At 38.1% G+C, this 27,948-nt stretch overlaps 2 protein-coding genes across 3 annotated transcripts in view; both read left to right on the top strand.

Annotated features, from left to right (window-relative positions):
* Positions 1 to 27,948, top strand: part of PSME4 (proteasome activator subunit 4) — a 109,408-nt gene that overhangs the window by 10,276 nt on the left and 71,184 nt on the right. For both annotated transcript variants that reach the window (XR_009009880.1, XM_007190021.2), the window contains exons 2-3: positions 25,864 to 26,004; positions 26,650 to 26,766. Coding sequence is in view for 1 of the 2 variants with exons in the window: in XM_007190021.2 (XP_007190083.2) it covers positions 25,864 to 26,004; positions 26,650 to 26,766 (258 nt within the window). In the remaining variant the exon portion in view is untranslated. The remainder of the gene's footprint in view (positions 1 to 25,863; positions 26,005 to 26,649; positions 26,767 to 27,948) is intronic.
* LOC103014794 (acyl carrier protein, mitochondrial-like) lies at positions 14,143 to 14,613 on the top strand. Its single transcript, XM_057557985.1, has one exon. It carries the CDS (start codon positions 14,143 to 14,145, stop codon positions 14,611 to 14,613), a length of 471 nt encoding a protein of 156 aa, XP_057413968.1.

Consider the following 27,948-nt stretch of genomic DNA (forward strand, 5'->3'; position numbering starts at 1 on the left):
TCTGTTTTCCTTTTTCTTTTATTTTTTAAATTGAAGAATAGTTGATGTATGATATATGTTACAGGTGTACAAGATAATGATTCACAATTTTTAAAGGTTGTGCTCCATTTATAGTTATTATAAAATATTGGCTATATTCCCTGTGTAGTACAATATGTCCTTGTAGCTTATTTTATAAATAATATTTTGTACCTCTTAAAGATCCCCTACCCCTATGTTGCCCTTCCCCCTTCCCTTTCCCCACTGGTAACCACTACTTTGTTCTCTATATGACAGTTTTATTTTTTAAGCCAAGGATGAAGTAGAAGCTTTTAGAGCAAGAAATTTTATGAATGCATGTGAGTGCTTATATTTTGGACAGATTCCTGAAGAGCTTAGTTGGCATAGCTTGTTTTCTAAGGGAAGGTAGGTTACTTCCAGAGATCCTAGTTAATAAAATGTTGTCAAATTTCTGTCAACATATAACAATAGGTCCCTAATTTGTGAATGGCAGGAGAAAAGTTGGCATTTAACAGTTCAGTAATGATTTAGAAGTGTGATTTAGGGACTTTGCTGGCAGTCCAGTGGTTAAGACTTCGCCTTCCAATGCACGGGGTACAGGTTTGCTCCTTGGTGTGGAGCTAAGATCCCATATGCCTTGCAGCCAAAAAACCAAAACATAATAAAACAGAAGCAATATTGTAACAAATTCAATAAAGACTTAAAAAAAAAAGTGTGATTTAAAAAAAAAAAACACTCAAAATTTAACAGACAAATATCCAAGTCCTTTTCACTTTGTGTTTTGTTTTTTGTTTGTTTTTGTTTGTTTGTCTGGAGTGTCTCATAATATTTCATCTATATGTTCATTTATAAGTGTTTATAGAGAATTTTCCAAGTTTTCAGTTATGACCGAAGTGTTATGAAATCAGTTTAGTAGATCTTGACCAGTTTGGGTGTGGTTTCGTTTGGTTTGATTTGTTGAAGGAGACTAACATAATTAGAGTGAATTTGGAAGTCATAAGGGTGAACGATCATGACCTTTGTTTCAGTTATACATATGTTTTTGTGTATAGTGTATTATATATTTATTACTGTGGGTTGTGGCCAAAAAATTTTGAAAGCTACTGATTTTACAGGTTTCTTTCAGTACTACAGATATATAATCCACATCTACTTATTGAGCTATAAAGATACAAGAGATGGAAACAAAAAGTTGCAACAGTTTAAAAATATCAGTAACCAGAGGGATTTTACAAGAGAGCATTCATAGATTGTTAAATGAGTGGTATAGATACTACCTACCATTTGTGGAGGGCTCAGAATGTGCCAGCACTATGCTAAGGGCTTTATATTCATTATTTCATTTGATTTTCACAAACATTTAACTGTAGGTACGTTTATTATCCCAATTTTACCATAGAAAAAATGAGTCTTAGTGAGGTTATGTAACAGCCTATTTCCCTGCTGAACACAGGGCTGTTGCTCTTAACCATGTGTCCAGAATGAGGAAAGCTCCCTGGGCTGTGTTGCCTGGGAAGACTACCAGTGAAGGAGAAACGGCAGCTGAGCTTTGAGATAGGATTTGGTTAGGTACGGAGGAATTTGGAGAAAGCCATTTAATGTGTGGGAACAGAGATGGAGCAAATTGAGCACAAGTGTTGAAGTGTCTACTCAGACTTTAACTTATTGAAATAATCAGTTGTCTGTCTCCCTCTCTAGGCTGCATGCTCTAGGGCCATTTGTTACTTATTTTATGTTTCCATTGCCTGTTGCCATGTCTGGCCCTTAATTGATACTCAGTAAAGCATTTCAAGAAATGAATGCCCCTTATCCATGTCTCAACAGAGAAGCAACTGGGAAAAGAACAGAGGCATCATTAGGTGTTAATATTGAATGACTTTATTACTCTAGAAATTGTCCTGTCAATTTAGTAAGTCATAAAGGATATAACTCTGACATACAATATGCTGGAACTCTTGTGTTGTTCAGCCTGTGGTGGATGGGGGTAAAGAGAAGTATAGACCTCATAGTACCTTCCATCAGAAGTACTACACTTGGTAAAGATGATAGATCTGGTTTTCAGTGTTTTGGAAACCTACTCTCAATGTTTTAAAGTCAATTTGTTTAATTTGGTCAAATATTTATTGTTAGTTTGAAGGGGTTTTTTTTTCTTTTTATAAATAGAACTAGCCCTAATGAGCTGTTTGTAATTACTTACGTCACTGTATTTCTTAAGGTATACTTATACGTTCAGTCAGCTGAGAAAATGTTTCTCAATGTTCACCTTGTTTCATCTCTGGTTAGAGCCGAAGGTTAAATGGGTACAGAGGCATGGTCCCTGCCACCATGTAGATTTCAGTCAGCTAAAGAAATAGAATAATGTATTACATACATAACTATAGTATGAGATAGAATGTGAAAAATACTCAAGTTTGGTACGAGCTATAAGGGGCAGAGAGGACAAAGATAGCACTTTTGATCAGGACATCAAGAGTATTTTCCTCTCAGGCAGGCAAAAATACCATTCCAATTCCATTTTATACTCAGAGCTTCAGGATGAGATTAATTTCTGTAATGAATTTCAACATGTCTTATTTTCTGTGTTTTGTATTCCCCACCAATATGTCAAACAATTTGAGCTAGGAATTCATTGTTCAGTATGCTTGTACACTTGTGTAAACATGTAAATACAAAGATACCTACTAAATATTATTTGTAATTTTAAAAAATAACAGGAATAACATAAATGCCTAAAAAAGAAGATTGAGGAAATCATTATTTTTATTTTTATTTTTTTAAATTAATTTATTTATTTTTGGCTGTGTTGGGTCTTCGTTTCTGTGCGAGGGCATTCTCTAGTTGCGGTGAGGGGGGCCACTCTTCATCGCGGTGCGCGGGCCTCTCACTGTCGCGGCCTCTCCCATTGCGGAGCACGGCTCCAGACGTGCAGGCTCAGTAGTTGTGGCTCATGGGCTCAGTAGCTGCTCCGCGGCATGTGGGATCTTCCCAGACCAGGGCTCGAATCCGTGTCCCCTGCATTGGCAGGCAGATTCTCAACCACTGCGCCACCAGGGAAGCCCCATTATTTTTATAATGGAATATTAGATAGCTATTAAAAAGAATATGGCCAATCCATATTTATAGGCATTGAACAGTGTCTTGACTTCTATTAAGTGAAAAAAATAAGTGGTAAATAATATCTATAGTATCATTGCATTTATGTTTTTATAAAGTATGTACATTTGTATATAAGTAAAGTCTAGAAGGATACTATACAGGCTGTTAACAGTTGTAGACAACAGTTTCAAATTTGTATGCTTGTTGTACTGTTTGAACCATTTAAATAAGTATATATTGCTTTCCTGATAAAATAATAATAATCTCCCCCCCCAATAATATTTTCCTCTCAAGTCTCAAGGATGCAACTTATAGTTGGTTTAAAAAATATATATAAAAGAAAATGTATAGGTTTATGGGACCATCCACAGATTTCCAGCGTGGCTAGATACAGATACTGAAGGAACATTGTCTTATTATCCATCACTTAACTCATTGTTTATCCTCTGGGTTGACCTTTTTTTTTTTTTTTTTTTTTTAAGATTTGACTGTTAGTGACAGAACCTGAGGTAAACCCAGGTCTTCGGACTGGAAGTTCAATGAATAACAGCATGGTAGAGTTGAAGGAAGAAGCCTCTACTCTTTTTTTTTTAAAATTAATTAATTAATTTATTTTTATTTTTGGCTGTGTTGGGTCTTCGTTTCTGTGCGAGGGCTTTCTCTAGTTGTGGCAAGTGGGGGCCACTCTTTTTTTTAAAATACTTTTTGGGTTTATTTAATTAATTAATTAATTAATTAATTTATGGCTGTGTTGGGTCTTCGTTTTTGTGCGAGGGCTTTCTCTAGTTGCGGCAAGTGGGGGCCACTCTTCATCGCGGTGCGCGGGCCTCTCATTATCGCGGCCTCTCTTGTTGCAGAGCACAGGCTCCAGACGTGCAGGCTCAGTAGTTGTGGCTCACAGGCCTAGTTGCTCCGCGGCATGTGGGATCTTCCCAGACCAGGGCTCGAACCCGTGTCCCCTGCATTGGCAGGCAGATTCTCAACCACTGCGCCACCAGGGAAGCCCTTTTTGTATTTTTTTAAAGGCAAATATCTTAAGGTGTATTTAGCCTCATAAGTAATTAAAGAACATAAATTGAAACAGATTGTATTAGTATTATATTTTTAATGATTTTAACAGAGTTTAAAAAGCATATATTGTGCTCTAGTCAGTCTGCTAAGGTGCAGTGGTTCTCAAACATAGTGAGACATCTGGGAAACTTATAAAAAACAACTGGTACCTGGAAGCCCATTCTAGAACAATTAAATCAGAATGTCTTTCATGCACATTAATCAATTATCCATCACCATAGCCTTGTGAGAAAACCCAGGTTTTACAAATGCCTGGAAGATTAAATGACTTGCCCAAGGGACTGACACAGAGCAGTTTGAATTCTCAGCAGATTTGTAGAACCATGCTGTTCCTTGCTTGGCTACTGTGTTGAAATCCATAAATATTCTGTCTATCCAGAGTTGATTATAATGTTGGGAGTTGCAAAACAAGTTAGCATGGAAACATAAGACATCCTCCACTTTATATAACACCTTTGTTCCCATCGGTCCAACCAGCAGCCATGGTTGTTTGTTTGTTTGTTGTTGTTTTGGCCCCACTGTGCGGCAAGTGGGATCTTAGTTCCCCGACCAGGGATCCAACCCCCGCCCACTGCATTGGAAGGGCGGAGTCTTAACCACTGGACCGCCAGGGAAATCCCATTGTTTGTGATGGTCTATCCCCTTTTTTGATCCTCAGTTTGACTTTTTAGAGGGGAAATAGAACAAGCAGTGTTCTTTTGGCTGTGTCTTTTTGTCACAGAAGTTTGCTGTTCTCTCTGTGTTCTTCTGCCTAGAGCTGTCTTTTGTGCCTCTTGCTGCCTCTTTCCCCAAATGCTCAGATTATCTTAACCTTGAGTTTCCTGTTCAGAGTCATGATACCTCTCTATTCTTTCAAGATTAGGTTCAATAATCACTTATGTATGATGAAACTTTGGTTAAAATAAAAAAAAGATCACGAAACTCTGATAAAACTGCATTTATTCCCCTCCTTCAGTATATTACCTAGTTTTCTGAGTACATGTCTCCTCACATCTGATTGTGAGTTCTCAGCCTAAAGGAACTATTTGGATCATACTCTTGTGCTGTACATGTCATTTGCTCTAGAAATGATTTTTGAATAAATAGGTAATTGAGTGAAAAGAGGAGAGGTGGGTTTATGAGAAAACCCTGCATTTTATCTGTTCACTTACTGTTTCTAGCAGTGAGGTGTATTGGCATTTTTTTTTTTAATTAAAAAAATTTTTTTTGGCTGCGTTGGGTCTTTGTTGCTGAGCGCGGGCTTTCTCTAGTTGCGGCGAGCGGGGGCTACTCTTCGTTCTGGTGCTCGGGCTTCTCATTGCGGTGGCTTCTCTTGTGGAGCACTAAGCGTGTGGGCTTCAGTGGTTGTGGCACTCAGGCTCAGTAGTTGTGGCTTGCAGGCTGTAGAGCTCAGGCTCAGTAGTTGTGGTGCAGAGGCTTAGTTGCTCCGCGGCATGTGGGATCCTCGTGGACCAGGGCTCGAACCCGTGTCCCCTGCGTTGGCAGGCGGATTCTTTTATTTATTTATTTATTTATTTATTTATTTATGGCTGTGTTGGGTCTTCGTTTCTGTGCGAGGGCTTTCTCTAGTTGCGGTGAGCGGGGGCCACTCTTCATCGCGGTGCGCGGGCCTCTCACTGTCGCGGCCTCTCTTGTTGCGGAGCACAGGCTCCAGACGCGCAGGCTCAGTAATTGTGGCTCACGGGCCCAGTTGCTCCGCGGCATGTGAGATCTTCCCAGACCAGGGCTTGAACCCGTGTCCCCTGCATTGGCAGGCAGATTCTCAACCACTGTGCCACCAGGGAAGCCCCTACAGGCGGATTCTGAACCACTGCGCCACCAGGGAAATCCCCATATGCATGCTTTTAAATGATTTGGTTTCTTTTTATTATACTTGGTTAATATTTTCTAATTTACATTTTATTATAATCAGACTACTTGGCTAGTATAATATTCACATGTTAGAATTAAGTAAGGTTTTTTTTTTTTTTTTTTTTTTTTTTTTTTTTTCCACACGCACACACTGTATTTTATTTTTACAAGAGATAGATAGACTGACACCAAGCATTGTACATGGATGACCACAACAAAAGCAACAATGATTGCAATTACCAAACATGAAACACACTTATACTATGTCATAACATTGACATTCAGTCCAGTAATCCTCCACTGTAACAGCTCCTTTACTTTGCAGTGAAAATTGATTTGTATATTCTTTTCCTCTGAGTCCTTGTGGGATTTTTTTTTTTTTTAATTCAGACAGAAAGTCACAAAAATTATACTCATCCTCATCAGTTCACTCAGTCCCATGTAATTAATTTCTTTTTTTTCATCTTGATCTTTTGTTAGCACTTTTATGAGTTCATCAGTTTTTCATTAGAGTTCTGAAAATGCTTATTCATTCAGTTCAGCAGTACAGTCAGTTACCAGAAACCTGTACTTGTCAGAGTCTTTTCCATGAATTTCTTGAAGATGAAACTCTTTTATAGGAACATATTTGCAAAATCATCAGAGTACACCCAGAACTGTCTGTAAATGACAAAAGACTTAAAAATGACCATGGTTAAAGATTTGATGAAAGTTCATAATAATGCAGTTGACAAGAAAATTAGTTATTTCTGAGATATACATTTTAAAGTAATAACTAGGATTATTACTTATAACATTATACCAGAACATATAAGATTTTTAGACGTTTCCTGTAATGTCTGAAACATTTATATTAACATATTTCCATACATATTTCCATACAAATACAAATATAAGATTTTTAGAAATTTCATGTAATGTCTGAAACATTTATATTAACATATTTCCATACATATTTCCATACAAATACAAATATAAGATTTTTAGAAATTTCATGTAATGTCTGAAACATTTATATTAACATATTTCCATACATATTTCCATACAAATACAAATATAAGATTTTTAGAAATTTCATGTAATGTCTGAAACATTTATATTAACATATTTCCATACATATTTCCATACAAATACAAATATAAGATTTTTAGAAATTTCATGTACTGTCTGAAACATTTATATTAACATATTTCCATACATATTTCCATACAAATACAAATATAAGATTTTTAGAAATTTCATGTAATGTCTGAAACATTTATATTAACATATTTCCATACAAATAACCCAATGAAAGTTTAGTATTAGTTGTTTTGTTTGTTTTTTTTATACTGCAGGTTCTTATTAGGCATCAGTTTTATACACATCAGTGTATACATGTCAATCCCAATCGCCCAATTCAGCACATCACCATCCCCACCTCATCGCAGTTTTCCCCCCTTGGTGTCCATATGTCCATTCTCTACATCTGTGTCTCAACTTCTGCCCTGCAAACTGGCTCATCTGTACCATTTTTCTACGTTCCACATACATGCATTAACATACGATATTTGTTTTTCTCTTTCTGACTTACTTCACTCTGTATGACAGTCTCTAGATCCATCCACTTCTCAACAAATGACTCAATTCCGTTCCTTTTTATGGCTGAATAATATTCCATCGTATATATGTACCACAACTTCTTTATCCATTCGTCTGTTGATGGGCATTTAGGTTGCTTCCATGACCTGGCTATTGTAAATAGTGCTGCAATGAACATTCGGGTGCACGTGTCTTTTTGAATTACGGTTTTCTCTGGGTATATGCCCAGTAGTGGGATTGCTGGGTCATATGGTAATTCTATTTTTAGTTTTTTAAGGAACCTCCATATTGTTCTCCATAGTGGCTGTATCAATTTACATTCCCACCAACAGTGCAAGAGGGTTCCCTTTTCTCCACACCCTCTCCAGCATTTGTTGTTTGTAGATTTTCTGATGATGCCCATTCTAACAGGAGTGAGGTGATACCTCATTGTAGTTTTGATTTGCATTTCTCTAATAATTAGTGATGTTGAGCATCTTTTCATGTGCTTCGTGGCCGTCTGTATGTCTTCTTTGGAGAAATGTCTATTTAGGTCTTCTGCCCATTTTTGGATTGGGGTGTTTGTTTCCTTGATATTGAGCTGAATGAGCTGTTTATATATTTTGGAGATTAATCCTTTGTCCGTTGATTCATTTGCAAATATTTTCTCCCATTCTGAGGGTTGTCTTTTCGTCTTGTTTATGGTTTCCTTTGCTGTGCAAAAGCTTTGAAGTTTCATTAGGTCCCACTTGTTTATTTTTGTTTTTATTTCCATTACTCTAGGAGGTGGATCGAAAAAGATCTTGCTGTGATTTATGTCAAAGAGTGTTCTTCCTATGTTTTCCTCTAAGAGTTTTATAGTGTCCAGTCTTATATTTAGGTCTCTAATCCATTTTGAGTTTATTTTTGTGTATGGTGTTAGGGAGTATTCTAATTTCATTCTTTTACATGTGGCTGTCCAGTTTGCCCAGCACCACTTATTGAAGAGACTGTCTTTTCTCCATTGTATATCTTTGCCTCCTTTGTCATAGATCAGTTGACCATAGGTGCGTGGGTTAATCTCTGGGCTTTCTATCTTGTTCCATTGATCTATGTTTCTGTTTTTGTGCCAGTACCATATTGTCTTGATTACTGTAGCTTTGTAGTATAGTCTGAAGTCAGGGAGTCTGATTCCTCCAGCTCCATTTTTTTGCCTCAAGACTGCTTTGGCTATTCGGGGTCTTTTGTGTCTCCATACAAATTTTAAGATGATTTGTTCTAGCTCCGTAAAAAATGCCATTGGTAATTTGATAGGGATTGCATTGAATCTGTAGATTGCTTTGGGTAGTATACTCATTTTCACAATGTTGATTCTTCCAATCCAAGAACATGGTATATCTCTCCATCTGTTGGTATCATCTTTAATTTCTTTCATCAGTGTCTTATAGTTTTCTGCATACAGGTCTTTTGTCTCCCTAGGTAGGTTTATTCCTAGGTATTTTATTCTTTTTGTTGCAATGGTAAATGGGAGTGTTTCCATAATTTCTCTTTCAGATTTTTCATCATTAGTGTATAGGAATGCAAGAGATTTCTGTGCATTAATTTTGTAACCTGCAACTTTACCATATTCATTAATTAGCTCTAGCAGTTTTCTGGTGGCAGTTTTAGGATTCTCTATGTATAGTATCATGTCATCCGCAAACAGTGACAGTTTTACTTCTTCTTTTCCAATTTGTATTCCTTTTATTTCTTTTTCTTCTCTGATTGCCGTGGCTAGGACTTCCAGAACTATGTTGAATAATAGTGGTGAGAGTGGACATCCTTGTCTCGTTCCTGATCTTAGAGGAAATGCTTTCAGTTTTTCACCATTGAGAATGATGTTTGCTGTGGGTTTGTCATATATGGCCTTTATTATGTTGAGGTAGGTTCCCTCTATGCCCACTTTCTGGAGAGTTTTTATCATAAATGGGTGTTGAATTTTGTCAAAAGCTTTTTCTGCATCTATTGAGATGATCATATGGTTTTTATTCTTCAATTTGTTAATATGGTGTATCACATTGATTGATTTGCGTATATTGAAGAATCCTTGCATCCCTGGGATAAATCCCACTTGATCGTGGTGTATGATCCTTTTAATGTGTTGTTGGATTCTGTTTGCTAGTATTTTGTTGAGGATTTTTGCATCTATATTCATCAGTGATATTGGTCTGTAATTTTCTTTTTTTGTAGTGTCTTTGTCTGGTTTTGGTATCAGGGTGATGGTGGCCTCATAGAATGAGTTTGGGAGAGTTCCTTCCTCTGCAATTTTTTGGAAGAGTTTGAGAAGGATGGGTGTTAGCTCTTCTCTAAATGTTTGATAGAATTCACCTGTGAAGCCATCTGGTCCTGGACTTTTGTTTGTTGGAAGATTTTTAATCACAGTTTCAATTTCATTACTTGTGATTGGTCTGTTGATATTTTCTGTTTCTTCCTGGTTCAGTCTTGGAAGGTTATACCTTTCTAAGAATTTGTCCATTTCTTCCAGGTTGTCCATTTTATTGGCATAAAGTTGCTTGTAGTAGTCTCTTAGGATGTTTTGTATTTCTGCGGTGTCTGTTGTAACTTCTCCTTTTTCATTTCTGATTTTATTGATTTGAGTCCTCTCCCTCTTTTTCTTGATGAGTCTGGCTAATGGCTTATCAATTTTGTTTATCTTCTCAAAGAACCAACTTTTAGTTTTATTGATCTTTGCTATTGTTTTCTTTGTTTCTATTTCATTTATTTCTGCTCTGATCTTTATGATTTCTTTCCTTCTGCTAACTTTGGGTTTTGTTTGTTCTTCTTTCTCTAGTTTCTTTAGGTGTAAAGTTAGATTGTTTACTTGAGATTTTTCTTGTTTCTTTAGGTAGGCTTGTATAGCTATAAACTTCCCTCTTAGAACCGCTTTTGCTGCATCCCATAGGTTTTGGGTCGTCGTGTTTTCATTGTCATTTGTCTCTAGGTATTTTTTTTATTTCCTGTTTGATTTCTTCAGTGATCTCTTGGTTATTTAGTAACGTATTGTTTAGCCTCCATGTGTTTGTCTTTTTTACGTTTTTTTCCCTGTAATTCATTTCTAATCTCATAGCGTTGTGGTCAGAAAAGATGCTTGATATGATTTCAATTTTCTTAAATTTACTGAGGCTTGATTTGTGACCCAAGATGTGATCTATCCTGGAGAATGTTCCGTGTGCACTTGAGAAGAACGTGTAATCTGCCGTTTTTGGATGGAATGTCCTATATATATCAATTAAATCTATCTGGTCTATTGTGTCATTTAAAGCTTCTGTTTCCTTATTTATTTTCATTTTGGATGATCTGTCCATTGGTGTAAGTGAGGTGTTAAAGTCCCCCACTATTATTGTGTTACTGTCGATTTCCTCTTTTATAGCTGTTAGCAGTTGCCTTATGTATTGAGGTGCTCCTATGTTGGGTGCATATATATTTATAATTGTTATATCTTCTTCTTGGATTGATCCCTGGATCATTATGTAGTGTCCTTCCTTGTCTCTTATAACATTCTTTATTTTAAAGTCTATTTTATCTGATATGAGTATAGCTACTCCAGCTTTCTTTTGATTTCCATTTGCATGGAATATCTTTTTCCATCCCCTCACTTTCAGTCTGTATGTGTCCCTAGGTCTGAAGTGGGTCTCTTGTAGACAGCATATATATGGGTCTTGTTTTTGTATCCATTCAGCCAGTCTATGTCTTTTGGTTGGGGCATTTAATCCATTCACGTTTAAGGTAATTATCGATATGTATGTTCCTATGACCATTTTCTTAATTGTTTTGGGTTTGTTTTTGTAGGTCCTTTTCTTCTCTTGTGTTTCCCACTTAGAGAAGTTCCTTTAGCATTTGTTGTAGAGCTGGTTTGGTGGTGCTGAATTCTCTTAGCTTTTGCTTGTCTGTAAAGCTTTTGATTTCTCCATCAAATCTAAATGAGATCCTTGCTGGGTAGAGTAATCTTGGTTGTAGGTTCTTCCCTTTCATCACTTTAAGTATTTCATGCCACTCCCTTCTGGCTTGCAGAGTTTCTGCTGAGAAATCAGCTGTTAACCTTATGGGGGTTCCCTTGTATGTTATTTGTCGTTTTTCCCTCGCTGCTTTCAATAATTTTTCTTTGTCTTTAATTTTTGCCACTTTGATTACTATGTGTCTCGGCGTGTTTCTCCTTGGGTTTATTCTGTATGGGACTCTCTGCGCTTCCTGGACTTGGGTGGCTATTTCCTTTCCCATGTTAGGGAAGTTTTCGATTATAATCTCTTCAAATATTTTCTCTGGTCCTTTCTCTCTCTCTTCTCCTTCTGGGACCCCTATAATGCGAATGTTGTTGCGTTTAATGTTGTCCCAGAGGTCTCTTAGGCTGTCTTCATTTCTTTTTATTCTTTTTTCTTTAGTCTGTTCCGCAGCAGTGAATTCCACCATTCTGTCTTCCAGGTCACTTATCCGTTCTTCTGCCTCAGTTATTCTGCTATTGATTCCTTCTAGTGTAGTTTTCATTTCAGTTATTGTATTGGTCATCTCTGTTTGTTTGTTCTTTAATTCTTCTAGGTCTTTGTTAATCATTTCTTGCATCTTCTCAATCTTTGCCTCCATTCTTATTCCGAGGTCCTGGATCATCTTCACTATCATTATTCTGAATTCTTTTTCTGGAAGGTTGCCTATCTCCACTTCATTTAGTTGTTTTTCTGGGGTTTTTTCTTGTTCCTTCATCTGGTACATAGCCCTCTGCCTTTTCATCTTCTCTGTCTTTCTGTAACTGTGGTTTTTGGTCCACAGGCTGCAGGGTTGTAGTTTTTCTTGCTTCTGTTGTCTGCCCTCTGGTGGTTGAGGCTATCTAAGAGGCTTGATGGGAGGCTCTGGTGGTGGGTAGAGATGACTGTTGCTGTGGCGGTCAGAGCTCAGTAAAACCTTAATCCACTTGACTGTTGATGGGTGGGGCTGGGTTCCCTCCCTGTTGCTGTGGCGATCAGAGCCCAGTAAAACCTTAATCCACTTGACTGTTGATGGGTGGGGCTGGGTTCCCTCCCTGTTGGTTGTTTTGCCTGAGGCAACCCAACACTGGAGCCTACCCGTGCTCTTTGGTGGGGTTAATGGCAGACTCTGGGAGGGCTCACGCCAAGGAGAACTTCCCAGGACCTCTGCTGCCAGTGTCCTTATCCCCACGGTGAAACAGAGCCACCACTCGCCTCTGCAGGAGACCCCCCAACACCAGCAGGTACGTCTGGTTCAGTCTCCCCCAGGGTCACTGCTCCTTCCCCTGGGTCCCGATGCACACATTACTTTGTGTGTGCCCTCCAAGAGTGGGGTCTCTGTTTCCCCCAGTCCTGTCACAGTCCTGCAATCAATTCCCACTAGACTTCAAAGTCTGATTCTCTAGGAATTCCTCCTCCCTTTGCCGGACCCCCAGGTTGGGAAGCCTGAGGTGGGGCTCAGAACCTTCACTCCAGTGGGTGGACTTCTGTGGTATAAGTGTTCGCCAGTCTGTGAGTCACCCACCCAGCAGTTATGGGATTTGATTTTACTCTGATTGCGCCCCTCCTACCGTCTCACTGTGGCTTCTCCTCTGTCCTTGGACGTGGGGTGTCCTCCTTGGTGAAGTCCAGGGTCTTCCTGTCAATGATTGTCCAGCAGCCAGTTGTGATTCTGGTGCTCTCGCAAGAGGGAGTGAGAGCACGTCCTTCTACTCCGCCATCTTGGTTAATCCTCCTTTGAACTCAGTAAGGTTTTCTTTGTGGCCTATTTTACAACCAGTTTTTATAGATGTCCCACAAAAAATTGAAAAGAGGGCATAGTTTCTGTAAGCTCACAATTTTTATTTGTATCTTTTAAAGTCAGCTTTATTAATTACATAATTCTAATTACCTTTAGTGGAAGTCAGATTGAAGTGGTAAAGACACAGCAATTGATTTTGTTGCTGCTATTAAGGACATAAAGTTTCATTTTCTTTTTCAAGACTATATAATAGTATTGTATAATTTTATCAGGAGATGTGTAATCCCTGATTTTCTCTTTTTGTGGTGTCAGTAACTGTCCTACATCTGTTAGATATTGCAAAATGGTGATACCTTTTATTCTTTATGAACTTAGTGAATTTAAACATACGTTGTAGTTAATTATCGTGATTCATGGTTTCATTTTTGGCTAGTGAGACCCATACAACTTGACTCCTATGCTCTTTATTTTTTATATTTTTGGTCGCTGCACCTCTTGTGGGATCTTAGTTCCCCCACCAGGAATTGAACCCGGGTCACAGCAGTGAAAGCACCAGAGTCCTAGCCACTGGACCGCCAGGGGATCCCTTCTATGCTCTTTTAAGTAGGACTTTAGTAGATTTTTTAATTAAGATAATAGTAGAAATGCAGAAATGTTGATTACCTAATTTTAAACATTATACAACAGAGGTTGATACGAAATGTTTTTACATGTTAATTTTAATTATAATAAATAATGCCTGTTTACTTTAGAAGAGTTTGAATAAACAAAGGTATATAGAAAAGCATGAAGTAGTTTGACCATCAAGAGGTAACACTTTAGCGCCGTGCATCCTGGGTCAGCGTAGCCATGGCGGCTCGTGTCCTTTGTGCCTGTGTCCTCCGACTGCCCGCAGCCGTTGCGCCGCTGCCCAGGCTCCCCACGCTGGCCGCGGCCCTGCCGCTCAGCACCACCCTGTTCCCCTCGGGGGCCCGGACGAGGCCTGGGGCTCCGCAGCCGGCCTCGGTACTTGCGCAGGTTCCAGGCGAAGTTACACAGCTGTGCCACCAGTATAAGGACATACCCCCTTTGACATTAGAGGGAATCAAGGACCGTGTTCTTTACGCCTTGAAACTCTGTGACAAGACTGACCCAGAAAAGCTCTTAGTAAATTCCCATTTTATGAAGGACCTGGGCTTAGACAGTTTGGACCAAGTGGAGGTTATCATGGCTATGGAAGACGAATTTGGGTTTGAAATTCCTGATCTAGATGCGGGGAAGTTAATGTGCCCACAAGAAATTGTAGATTACATTGCAGATAAGGAGGAGGTATATGAATAAAATATCAGACCCCTTTTCTTCACTGAGAGAAGACTCAGAAGATGCTGGTGAGTGTCTGGAAGTGAGAACGCATTTCTGCATCATTGCTGACTTTGACAGAGTAACCCTGTTTAGACTTGTACTTAAATTATCTTAAGTGTTTTTTGCCCTTTGAAAATAAATCTGTAAAACCAAAAAAAAAAAAGGAAAAAAAGAGGTAACTCTTTATAGTGTTTATTTTTTAATCTTAATGCATGATTGTTTCTTTTTTATTTAGTTGCATATTGTGAATGTTTTGTATCCTGATTTTTTATATATTACATTTCACATCCATAAAAATTCTTTGACAACAATTTTAAATGACTACATTGTAGTCTAAAGGCATAAACCACAATTTAACAAACCATTCTCTTATATCAGACTTATAGGGTTTTTTCAGGAAATTTTTATTAATTGCAAGTGTGCTCTTGAAAAGCTTTTTGGTATTTTGATTTTGATATTCTGAATTTTTATTTAGGACATATTGCTAGATGTGAGATTGAAGAAAAAAATCATCCATAAATACTTTTAAGTACTTTCAATGACAATATTTAAATTCTGGTTTTTAAAATTTCAAGCTACAGTTTCATTTTTTTGCCTTGTAATTAGGACTACTCAAAATAAAACACTTAAGGTTAAATTTCATTGCAAATGTTGTATATGTTTTATAATAACAAATAGTCTTAATGTTGCTCTGAAATGATGTTAATTTTACTTTACTGATGGATATAGAACCTTAGAAACCCAGTGACTGCCTCGAAGAAAAATAACTGATGAATGACTATACTTGTATTGAAAACCAATATTTTTAGCCTCTAGCCAAGCTCCAATTCTTAGTTCATTCCAATAGTGCTGTATAATTTTATACTTTACTTAAATTTCCTTTGATATTTAGTAAACTTATCTTCAGGATATATAGTAGAAAAAACCTTGACAGCATTGTACATTTCGTTAAATAATTGCTGTTGCTGGCATGCCACTGTCTTTCTTTACTTGAGATTAAAAGTTAAAGCATTTGGGACTTCCCTGGTGGCTCAGTGGTTAAGAATCCACCTGCCAATGCAGGGGACACGGGTTCGAGCCCCCGGAAGATCCCACGTGCTGCGGAGCAACTAACGTGCGCCACAACTACTGAGCCCATGTGCCACAACTACTGAGCCCATGTGCCACAACTACTGAAACCTGCACGCCTAGAGCCCGTGCTCCACAACAAGAGAAGCCCATGCACCGCAACGAAGAGTAGGCCCCACTCACCACAACTAGAGAAAAGCCTGCGCGCAGCAATGAAGACCCGATGCAGCCAAAAATAAATAAATAAACAAATAAAATTTTTTAAAAAAATTAAAGCATTTGATTAATACACTTGATTAATACACTGTAGGGTTGTGAGGAGGAAGCAGTTGAAAAGTGCTTTTGTATTATCTTTTACTGTTTTTTTTTTCCCCTGTGGGAGGATGGAACATAATGACTTGTCATCTATATATTCTGGATAGTTTAAGAAAATATCCTATTCAAAAGTTCAATCCTGACTCTTCCCAAGGTTTTCAAGTATTTTAATAGAAAGTTTTAGTCGTAAAATTTAATGTGCAGATTAATTGGAAAAAGGGAATGGACTGTCTCTAAATATGGTCTAAAGTAGAATTTTTGAGCATAAATATATAGAAAAAACTGGAGTTGTTTTTGTAAAATGGAGACTCTCAGCCTCCATTCTCAATATTTTTTAAAATTTCCTTTCTTTTTTAAAGAAACAGCTTTACTGCATTTAACACTCCCAGTATTTTCGATGGACTAAATTTAAGATAGAGCCTAGGAATGTGCATTTTAAACAGTCTAATGTCTAATAGACATTTACTAGGTAATGTCAAGCAGTTTTTCCAGAGTGGCTATACCACTTTATACACCCATCAGTAGCATATGAAAGGTCTGGTTCCTCCACGTTCTCACCAAAACTGGGTATTGTTGGGCTTTTTAATTTTAGCCAGTCTGGTGGTATGAAGTGGTACCCTATTGTGGTTTGTTTTTTTCTTTTTTTTTTTTTAAATTTTTAAATTTAATTTATTTTTTTATACAGTAGGTTCTTATTAGGCATCAATTTTATACACATCAATGTATACATGTCCATCCCAATCGCCCAACTCATCACACCATCATCCCCACTCCCCAGCGGCTTTCCCCCCTTGGTGTCCATACGTTTGTTCTCTACATCTGTGTCTCAACTTCTGCCCTGCATACTGGTTCATCTGTACCATTTTTCTAGTTTCCACATACATGCCTTAATATACGATATTTGTTTTTCTCTTTCTGACTTACTTCACTCTGTATGACAGTCTCTAGATCCATCCATGTCTCAACAAATGACCCAACTTCGTTCTTTTTATGGCCGAGTAATATTCCATTGTATATATGTACCACATCTTCTTTATCCATTTGTATGTCAGTGGGCATTTAGGTTGCTTCCATGACCTGGCTATTGAAAATAGTGCTGCAATGAACATTGGGGTGCATGTGTCTTTTTGAATTATGGTTTTCTCTGGGTCTATGCCCAGTAGTGGGATTGCTGGATCATATGGTAATTCTATTTTTAGTTTTTTAAGGAACCTCCATACTGTTCTCCATAGTGGCTGTATCAATTTACATTCCCACCAACAGTGCAAGAGGGTTCCCTTTTCTCCACACCCTCTCCAGCATTTGTTGTTTGTAGATTTTCTGACGATGCCCATTCTAACTGGTGTGAGGTGATACCTCATTGTAGTTTTGATTTGCATTTCTCTAATAATTAGTGATGTTGAGCAGCTTTTGATGTGCTTCTTGGATATCTGTATGTCTTCTTTGGAGAAATATCTATTTAGGTCTTCTGCCCATTTTTTGATTGGGTTGTTTGTTTTTCTAACATTGAGCTGCATGGGCTGTTTATATATTTTGGAGATTAATCCTTTGTCCGTTGATTCGTTTGCAAATATTTTCTCTCATTCTGAGGGTTGTATTTTCGTCTTGTTTATGGTTTCCTTAGCTGTGCAAAAGCTTTTACATTTCATTAGGTCCCATTTGTTTATTTTTGTTTTTATTTCGATTACTCTAGGAGGTGTATCAAAAAAGATCTTGCTGTGATTTATCTCATGGAGTGTTCTTCCTATATTTTCCTCTAAGAGTTTTATAGTGTCTGGTCTTACATTTAGGTCTCTAATCCATTTTGAGTATATTTTTGTGTATGGTGTTAGGGAGTGTTTTAATTTCATTCTTTTACATGTAGCTGTCCAGTTTTCCCAGCACCGCTTATTGAAGAGGCTGTCTTTTCTCCATTGTATATCCTTGCCTCCTTTGTCATAGATTAGTTGACCATAGGTATGTGGGTATATCTCTGGGCTTTCTATCTTGTTCCATTGATTTATGTTTCTGTTTTTGTGCCAGTACCATATTGTCTTGATTAGTGTAACTTTGTAGTATAGTCTGAAGTCAGGGAGTCTGATTGCTCCAGCTCCGTTTTTTTCCCTCAAGACTGCTTTGGCTATTCGGGTTCTTTGTGTCTCCATACAAATTTTAAGATTTTTTGTCTAGTTCTATAAAAAATACCATTGGTAATTTGATAGGGATTGCATTGAATCTGTAGATTGCTTTGGGTAGTATAGTCATTTTCACAATATTGATTCTTCCAATCCAAGAACATGGTATATCTCTCCATCTGTTGGTATCATCTTTAATATCTTTCAGCAGTGTCTTATAGTTTTCTGCATACAGGTCTTTTGTCTCCCTAGGTAGGTTTATTCCTAGGTATTTTATTCTTTTTGTTGCAATGGTAAAAGGGTGTGTTTCCTTAATTTCTCTTTCAGATTTTTCATCATTAGTGTATAGGAATGCAAGAGATTTCTGTGCATTAATTTTGTATCCTGCAACTTTACAAAATTCATTGATTAGCTCTAGTTGTTTTCTGATGGCATCTTTAGGATTCTGTATGTATAGTATCATGTCATCTGCAAACAGTGACAGTTTTACTTCTTCTTTTCCAATTGTATTCCTTTTATTTCTTTTTCTTCTCTGAGTGCCGTGGCTAGGACTTCCAAAACTGTGTTGAATAATAGTGGTGAGAGTGGACATCCTTGTCTGTTCCTGATCTTAGAGGAAATGATTTCAGTTTTTCACCATTGAGAATGATGTTTGCTGTGGGTTTGTCATATATGGGCTTTATTATGTTGAGGTAGTTTCCCTCTATGCCTACTCTCTGGAGAGTTTTTATCATAAATGGGTGTTGAATTTTGTCAAAAGCTTTTTCTGCATCTATTGAGATGATCATATGGTTTTTCTTATTTATTTATTTATTTATTTATTTATTTATTTATTTATTTATTTATGGCTGTGCTGGGTCTTCGCTTCTGTGCGAGGGCTTTCTCCAGTTGCGGCAAGTGGGGTCCACTCTTCATCGCGATGCGCGGGCTTTTCACTATCACGGCTTCTCTTGTTGCGGAGCACAGGCTCCAGATGCGCAGGCTCACTAATCGTGGCTCACGGGCCTAGTTGCTCTGTGGCATGTGGGATCTTCCCAGACCAGGGCTCGAACCCGTGTCCCCTGCATTGGCAGGCAGATTCTCAACCACTGCGCCACCAGGGAAGCCCCATATGGTTTTTCTTCTTCAATTTGTTAATGTGGTGTATCACATTGATTGATTTGCATATATTGAAGAATCCTTGCATCCCTGGGATAAATCCCACTTGATCATGGTGTTTGATCCTTTTAATGTGTTGTTGGATTCTGTTTGCTAGTATTTTGTTGAGGATTTTTGCATCTATATTCATCAGTGATATTGGTCTGTAATTTTCTTTTTTTGTAGTATCTTTGTCTGATTTTGTATCAGGGTGATGGTGGCCTCAGAGAATGAGTTTGGGAGTTTTCCTTCCTCTGCAATTTTTTGGAAGAGTTTGAGAAGGATAGGTGTTAGCTCTTCTCTAAATGTTTGATAGAATTCACCTGTGAAACCATCTGGTCCTGGACTTTTGTTTGTTGGAAGATATTTAATCACAGTTTCAATTTCATTACTTGTGATTGTTCTGTTCATATTTTCTAATTCTTTCTGGTTCCGTCTTGGAAGGTTATACTTTTCTAAGAATTTGTCCATTTCTTCCAGGTTGTCCATTTTATTGGCATAGAGTTGCTTGTAGTAGTCTCTTAGGATGCTTTGTATTTCTGCGGTGTCTGTTGTAACTTCTCCTGTTTCATTTCTAATTTTATTGATTTGAGTCCTCTTCTTCTTTTTCTTGATGTGTCTGGCTAATGGTTAATCAATTTTGTTTATCTTCTCAAAGAACCAGCGTTTAGTTTTATTGATATTTGCTATTGTTTTCTTTGTTTCTATTTCATTGATTTCTGCTCTGATCTTTATGATCTCTTTCCTTCTGCTAACTTTGGGTTTTGTTTGTTCTTCTTTCTCTAGTTCCTTTAGGTGTAAGGTTAGATTGTTTACTTGAGATTTTTCTTGTTTCTTGAGGTAGGCTCGTATAGCTATAAACTTCCCTCTTATTACTGCTTTTGCTGCATCCCATAGGTTTTGGATCATCGTGTTTTCATTGTTACTTCTGTCTAGCTATTTTTTGATTTCCTCTTTGATTTCTTCAGTGATCTCTTGGTTATTTAGTAACGTATTGTTTAGCCTCCATGTGTTTGTGTTTTTTGCGTTTTTTCCCCTGTAATTGATTTCTAATCTCATAGCATTGTGGTCGAAAAGATGCTTGATATGATTTCAGTTTTCTTAAGTTTACTGAGACTTGATTTGTGACCCAAGATGTGATCTATCCTGGAGAATGTTCTGTGCGCACTTGAGAAGAAAGTGTAATCTGCTGTTTTGGGATGGAATGTCCTATAAATATTAATTAAATCTATCTGGTCTATTGTGTCATTTAAAGCTTCTGTTTCTTTCTTTATTTTCATTTTGGATGATCTGTCCATTGGTGTAAGTGAGGTGTTAAAGTCCCCCACTATTATTGTGTTACTGTCGATTTCCTCTTTTATAGCTGTTAGCAGTTGCCTTATGTATTAAGGTGCTCCTATGTTGGGTGCATATATATTTATAATTGTTATATCTTCTTCTTGGATTGATCCCTTGATCATTATGTAGTGTCCTTCCTTGTCTCTTGAAACATTCTTTATTTTAAAGTCTATTTTATCTGATATGAGTATTGCTACTCCAGCTTTCTTTTGATTTCTATTTGCATGGAATATCTTTCTCCATCCCCTCACTTTCAGTCTGTATGTGTCCCTAGGTCTGAAGTGGGTCTCTTGTAGACAGCATATGTATGGGTCTTGTTTTTGTATCCATTCAGCAAGCCTGTGTCTTTTGGTTGGAGCATTTAATCCATTCAAGTTTAAGGTAATTATCGATATGTATGTTCCTATGACCATTTTGTTAATTGTTTTGGGTTTGTTTTTTTTTTTTAATACTTTATTTATTTTATTTATTTATTTATGACTGTGTTGGGTCTCTTAGTTTTTCGTGTGAGGGCTTTCTCTAGTTGCGGCAAGCGGGGGCCACTCTTCATCGCAGTGCGGGGGCCGCTCTTCAACGCGGTGCGTGGGCCTTTCACTATCGCGGCCCCTCCCGTTGCGGGGCACAGGCTCCAGACGCGCAGGCTCAGTAGTTGTGGCTCACGGGCCCAGTTGCTCCGCGGCATGTGGGATCTTCCCAGACCAGGGCTCGAACCCGTGTCCCCTGCATTGGCAGGCAGATTCTCAACCACTGCACCACCAGGGAAGCCCCATGGGTTTGTTTTTGTAGGTCCTTTTCTTCTCTTGTGTTTCTCACTTAGAGAAGTTCCTTTAGCATTTGTTGTAGAGCTGGTTTGGTGGTGCTGAATTCTCTTAGCTTTTGCTTCTCTGTAAAGCTCTTGATTTCTCCATCGAATCTGAATGAGGTCCTTGCCAGGTAGAGTAATGTTGGTTGTAGGTTCTTCCCTTTCATCACTTTAAGTATATCCGGCCACTCCCTTCTGGCTTGTAGAGTTTCTGCTGAGAAATCAGCTGTTAACCTTATGGGAGTTCCCTTGTATGTTATTTGTTGTTTTTCCCTTGCTGCTTTCAATAATTTTTCTGTGTCTTTAATTTTTGTCAACTTGATTACTATGTGTCTCGGCGTGTTTCTCCTTGGGTTTATCCTGTATGGGACTCTCTGTGCTTCCTGGACTTGGGTGGCTATTTCCTTTCCCATGCTAGTGAAGTTTTCGACTATAATCTCTTCAAATATTTTCTCTGGTCCTTTCTCTCTCTCTTCTCCTTCTGGGACCCCTATAACGTGAATGTTGTTGCATTTAATGTTGTCCTAGAGGTCTCTTAGGCTGTCTTCATTTCTTTTCGTTCTTTTTTCTTTATTCTGTTCTGCAGCAGTGAATTCCACCATTCTGTCTTCCAGGTCACTTATCGTTTTGCCTCAGTTATTCTGCTATTGATTCCTTCTAGTGTAGTTTTCATTTCAGTTATTGTCTTGTTCATCTGTTTGTTTGTTCTTTAATTCTTCTAGGTCTTTGTTAAACGTTTCTTGCATCTTCTCGATCTTTGCCTCCACTCTTTTTCTGAGGTCCTGGATCATCTTCGTTATCATTATTCTGAATTCTTTTTCTGAAATGTTGCCTATCTCCACTTCATTTAGTTTTTTTTGGGTTTTTTATCTTGTTCCTTTATCTGGTACATAGCCCTCTGCCTTTTCATCTTGTCTATCTTTCTGTGAATGTGGTTTTTGTTCCACAGGCTGCAGGATTGTAGTTCTTGCTTCTGCTGTCTGCCCTGTGGTGGATGAGGCTATCTAAGAGGCTTGTGTAAGTTTCCTGATGGGAGGGGCTGGTGGTGGGTAGAGCTGACTGTTGCTCTGGTGGGCAGAGCTCAGTAAAACTTTATAATCCGCTTGACTGCTGATGGGTGGGGCTGGGTTCCCTCCCTGTTGGTTGTTTGGCCTGAGGCAACCCAACACTGGAGCCTACCTGGGCTCTTTGGTGGGGCTAATGACAGACTCTGGGAGGGCTCACGCCAAGGAGTACTTCCCAGAACCTTTGCTGCCAGTGTCCTTGTCCCCATGGTGAGCCACAGCCGCCCCCCGCCTCTGCAGGAGACCCTCCAGCACTAGCAGGTAGGTCTGGTTCGGTCTCCCCTATGGTCACTTCTCCTTCCCTTGGGTCCCGATGCACACACTACTTTGTGTGTGCCCTCCAAGAGTGGAGTCTCTGTTTCCCCCAGTCCTGTCGAAGTCCTGCAATCAAATACCACTAGGCTTGAAAGTCTGATTGTCTAGGAATTCCTCCTCCTGTTGCTGGACCCCCAGGTTGGGAAGCCTGACGTGGGGCTCAGAACCTTCACTCCACTTCTGTGGTATAAGTGTTCTGCAGTCTGTGAATCACCCACCCAGCAGTTATGGGATTTCATTTTACTGTGATTGCGCCCCTCCTACCATCTCATTGTGGCTTCTTCTTTGTCTTTGGATGTGGGGTATCTTTTTTGGTGAGTTCCAGTGTCTTCCTGTCAGTGATTGTCCAGCAGCTAGTTGTGATTCTGGTGTTCTCACAAGAGGGAGTGAGAGCATGTCCTTGTACTCCGCCATCTTGGTTCCCGTCCCCTATTGTGGTTTTAATTTGCTTTTACTGATGAGCAATGGTGTTGAGTGTCTTTTCATATGCTTATCAGTCATCTGGATGTTGTCTTTTGAGAAGTGTCTTCCTGAGTCTTTTGCCCATTTTTTATTTGGTTGTGTTTATTATTGATTTGAAGGAGTTCTTAAGTAGTTTGGGTGAGTACTTTGTCAGATGGTGATATGTATTCCAAATAGCTGACTGGGCTTTTTTATTTTTAATGGTGTTTTATTGTGAATAGAAGTTCCTGATTTTAATGAAGACCAGTTATTAATTTTCTTCTTTTAGTATTTTCTGTGCTCTTCAGAAGAAGTCTTCTTGGTCTGCGTTTTGAGAAATGCTGAGGCAGGAATCACTTTCTGGTTGGCAAGAACTATTTGCTGTTGACAGGGCAAATAGGCTTCTGAGTAATCCCCCTAAAATCTCTAGTTTTGTTAGCAGTTCTAGCTCCTCTAAGAATCCCTGGGTTGGTCTCTTCTTTTCATGTATTAAATTTTGGACTCTATGAATTTTATGTCCCTAATGTTTACACAACTTATACTACAGTAAAAAGGCTTGTAGGTAAATTATTTCAGTTGCTTAGAGCAGTGTTTCTTCAATTTTTCCACAGAAGTCTGTTAGCCACAAGGGAGAGTAAGTGCATAACCGCAGGGGCACTTGGAGCCCTGTCAAGGCCTGAGGTAGCCACTGGGAACAAGAAATGTTTCTTTGGACTCTTCTGTTTTATCTTTAAAATATGTGCTGTTTCTTAGGGGATATGGTTTGTTTTCATCTGAAAGTAGCATTTAAATGATTCTAGCTTTTACTCCTAAATTTAGAGTGAAATTGAGAGGGGCTTCAGGAGTCTGTACCATGTTTATTCAGCAGCCTGAAGTATCTCTGGCAGCCCTGGGCTTAGGGTCTCTATGTATTGTCTTCATTAGCCCATTTCCTTTACCAGGCCTAGGTGGTTAAGAAACTTTCACGGTAATTACTGACAGGCAAAACGATATCTCAGGTCTCATTGCTGTCTCCCCTCGCCGCCCCCCAACCCCAATACTGTTCGATCACCTAGTACTAAGGTGAAATCATGGGATTATACCTTGAAAGTTCAGACAGACAAGAGCTGAATAAATATGCAGCAGCCTGAGAAAATAAAAAAAAAGAGTGCTCTTATTGGACCAAGAATATTGAGGATTTTCTGGAAAAAGAAAAACAGGTATTCTAATTTTAGAAGTTAAACGTGAGTTTAATTTGATCTTAGCTGTTGGGGAAGTGCTAAAGATCATATAAGGAATATTAATGCTGCGTCTTCTGTTAAATTATGTACTTTTCTATAAAATGGTCTTCCTCAAAGGAGTTTATGATTTTAAGTATCCAGTAATTTGTTCTAAGTAAGTTTTTGTTACTTAAGTTTTAGTTACTTCTGAATCCTTAACTATGCCATGGTTAGTCATTCTTGCTTTTTGGGACACCTTTTCCTTAAATTGCTTATAGTTGACATTTTTGATTACATTGATTCCTTAAAGTTAAAAAATTGAAAACATATAACTTTGAGATAAAATACTGTGCTTTTTTGGTAGCAACATAATTTTATTATAGTTATGAGTTAATCCCTAGAAAGAAATAGTACAAGTTAGGTAACACTGTATTGTTTCAGGATTCTCAGTAAGCGTTCATCAAAGATTCTTGTGGTTAAAACAGTAAACTTCTATGTCTGTACTCTTTTTTTCTGTTTTATAATGTTGGATATGATGTTTTTAAGTAGTTTTAGCAAGTCATTAGGTAGATTGTTATTTTGAATGAGCACTTGCTTAATAAAGGAAAGGGTGCAGAGGGATTCTTTTCAGGTTACTGTGTCCAAAGGCCAGTTAAAACCATGCAAAACTAAAACAGCAGTGTTATAACTGGTCATTAAATGCTGATGTGAATTCAGTTATTATAACTGAATTATAAGTTTTTTGTCAATAAAATACTTATTTGATAATCTCTTAATTAAAATATAGAGTAAGTCTTTCCTGCACAGTGATGAGTGTGCAGTGTGATAAAATGTTTGACATCAAAGAATTTTGAAATTAAAGTGTAACAATACATTTTTTTTTTTATCGTGAAAAACTCTTAAATTTACCCTCTTAACAATTTTTAAGTGTACAGTATGGTATTGTTAACTGTGCGTACATTGTTGTACAACAGATCTCTAGAATTTTTCATCTTGTATGACTGAAACCCTATACCCATTGAACAATAGCTCCCTGTCTGCCTTCCCAGCCCCTGGCAACCACCATTGTACTTTCTGTTTCTATGAGTTTGATTACTTTAGATACTGCATATAAGTGGAATCATGCAGGATTTGACTTTTTTTGATTGTCTTATTTCACTTAGCATAATGTCCTCAAGGTCCATCTGTGTTTTAGCATATGACAGCTTTCTTCTTAAAGGCTGAATAATATTCCATTGTGTATATATATATACGTGTGTGTGTGTGTATGTGTGTGTGTGTGTATATATATATATATAAAACATTTTCTTTATCCATTCGTCTGTTGGTGGACATTTATGTTACTTCCACACTTTGGCTATGTGAATAATGCTGCAATGAACATGAATGTGTCACCATATCTATTTTTAAAGGCTGTATCGATTTTTCTCTTGCAGATATATTCGACTTTATGGGAGAAAATTTAGCAAAGAAGATCATGTTCTTTTTATCAAATTATTATATGAGCTGGTATCAATTCCAAAACTGGAAATCAGCATGATGCAGGGATTTGCACGTCTCTTAATCAACTTGTTAAAGTAAGTCAATTTCCTGTGATTTCTGCTAAGATTTTTTGTTTTTCTTCAAGGTTTTAAGGAATGAGGAGAGCTAACTGTTCTTTGGTAAGAAGATCAAGTCCCAAATTACCATTTTGGAAAAAGATTGCAGAAAACTTTATCATAAGTTTAAACCGCATGTGTTAATTAACCTTTTAATTAAGATTCCTTTTCCTCCATGAAGCCTTCTCTTCTCTAGCACATATTGAACTATATATTGTCTGATTGTTTCATTTATACTAATTACCTTCCCTGATGTAGATTGTAAGATCCTTGAGAAGACAGGGATCATTTATTCTTTTGCTTATCCCAGGCGCCCAGCACAATTCGGGAAACATTAAGTACTCCATAGATAGTGTGGGAAAGTATGAAACTCATCTACAGTAATGGTGGCACAAATTTTAATGCCTCTTTTTACCTGGTGCCCCTTGAGGTTTGGACGGCAGCAAAAGTCCGGTGCATTGTTCTTCCTCCTACCATGTTTTGCCAGTGAGTGGCTGAGGATGGGGAAAGGCAAAACCCACTGTGATGACAGCAACATTTAACAACTGTTCTCCCTGTGTAGTATGTGTAGTATACACACCCTGAGCAAGCATACACACATGTATTTACTCTTTCTTTAATTAGGAAAAAGGAACTTCTTTCAAGAGATGACTTGGAGTTACCTTGGAGACCACTTTATGACATGGTGGAAAGAATATTATATTCCAAGACAGAGCACCTGGGATTAAATTGGTTTCCTAAGTAAGTATTTCAATTTAAAGTACTTTTGGGGGAGCACTTTTGGGGACTCTTAGGGGTTTGATCATGATTGAGAAATGTTGGGTTACTTGAGATAAGCAAGCAAATACACATTTTAATGTGCTCATTTTTATGTATCTTGACTCCTAAAACAAGCTATTGCCCTCTTTAAACTATATCTGAAGCTGCACTTAAGAATTTCCCACCACCATATCTCTAACAGCTAACATCACCATACTGGCCAAAGAAAACAAGAGATTTTTCTTTGAAATCTAATATTCTGTCATGCACATTTGGCATTCTTCATAGTATATCCACATGTGTTTTAATTCTTCAAGTAAAATGAATGCTTCAAGAGGGGGAGCTTTGCCTATTCCAGGGGGCACCCACATCCCAGAGCACACACACTCCCAGTTAAAGAGGCATCAGTTTCAGTGATTGACTGTCTTATAGCACAAACTATTCAAATGCACGGTCTTTGGTTTATGTTATTTTCTAGTAATGTTTAGACATAATAAGATTATAAATCTCTGGCTGTGATGGCTTCTTGTACACACATCCTGACTCTTTCAGGTCTCTAATTTTGGTACGTTTTGTATTTTTATTCTGAACATTTACAGAGTACAATATAATCATCTGTCCTTTTTGATTAATAGTGATTTCAGGCTTGACTGCAAAGTGTCATTTTTCCCTGTTAACAAGGGTTTGTCCAGTTGTGATCTAGCTCTTAATTTTCCCAGTCTTAGCATGTTTGGCTTAAAATACTCTTAAATTTGTGATTGAGGTTTATTTTTAGGAAATGTTTTCTTAAACTTTTTTTTTTAAATTAATTAATTAATTAATTTATTTATTTTTGGCTGTGTTGGGTCTTCGTTTCTGTGCGAGGGCTTTCTCTAGTTGCGGCAAGCGGGGGCCACTCTTCATCGCGGTGCGCGGGCCTCTCACTATCGCGGCCTGTCCTGTTGTGGAGCACAAGCTCCAGACGCGCAGGCTCAGTTGTTGTGGCTCACGGGCCTAGTTGCTCCGCGGCATGTGGGATCTTCCCAGACCAGGGCTCGAACCCGTGTCCCCTGCATTAGCAGGCAGATTCTCAACCACTGCGCCACCAGGGAAGCCCTTCTTAAACTTTTAATAGCTGTTTCCTCTTATTATCTAGAGTTGTTTGTCATATACATATGCACTCAT

Source organism: Balaenoptera acutorostrata, chromosome 12, assembly GCF_949987535.1.
Source record: "Balaenoptera acutorostrata chromosome 12, mBalAcu1.1, whole genome shotgun sequence".
NCBI classification, from domain to species: Eukaryota; Metazoa; Chordata; class Mammalia; order Artiodactyla; family Balaenopteridae; genus Balaenoptera; species Balaenoptera acutorostrata.

What these genes read in the sequence shown, in the direction of transcription:
- LOC103014794 (XM_057557985.1), top strand. Translation starts at nt 14,143, where the DNA reads ATGGCGGCTCGTGTCCTTTGTGCCTGTGTCCTCCGACTGCCCGCAGCC.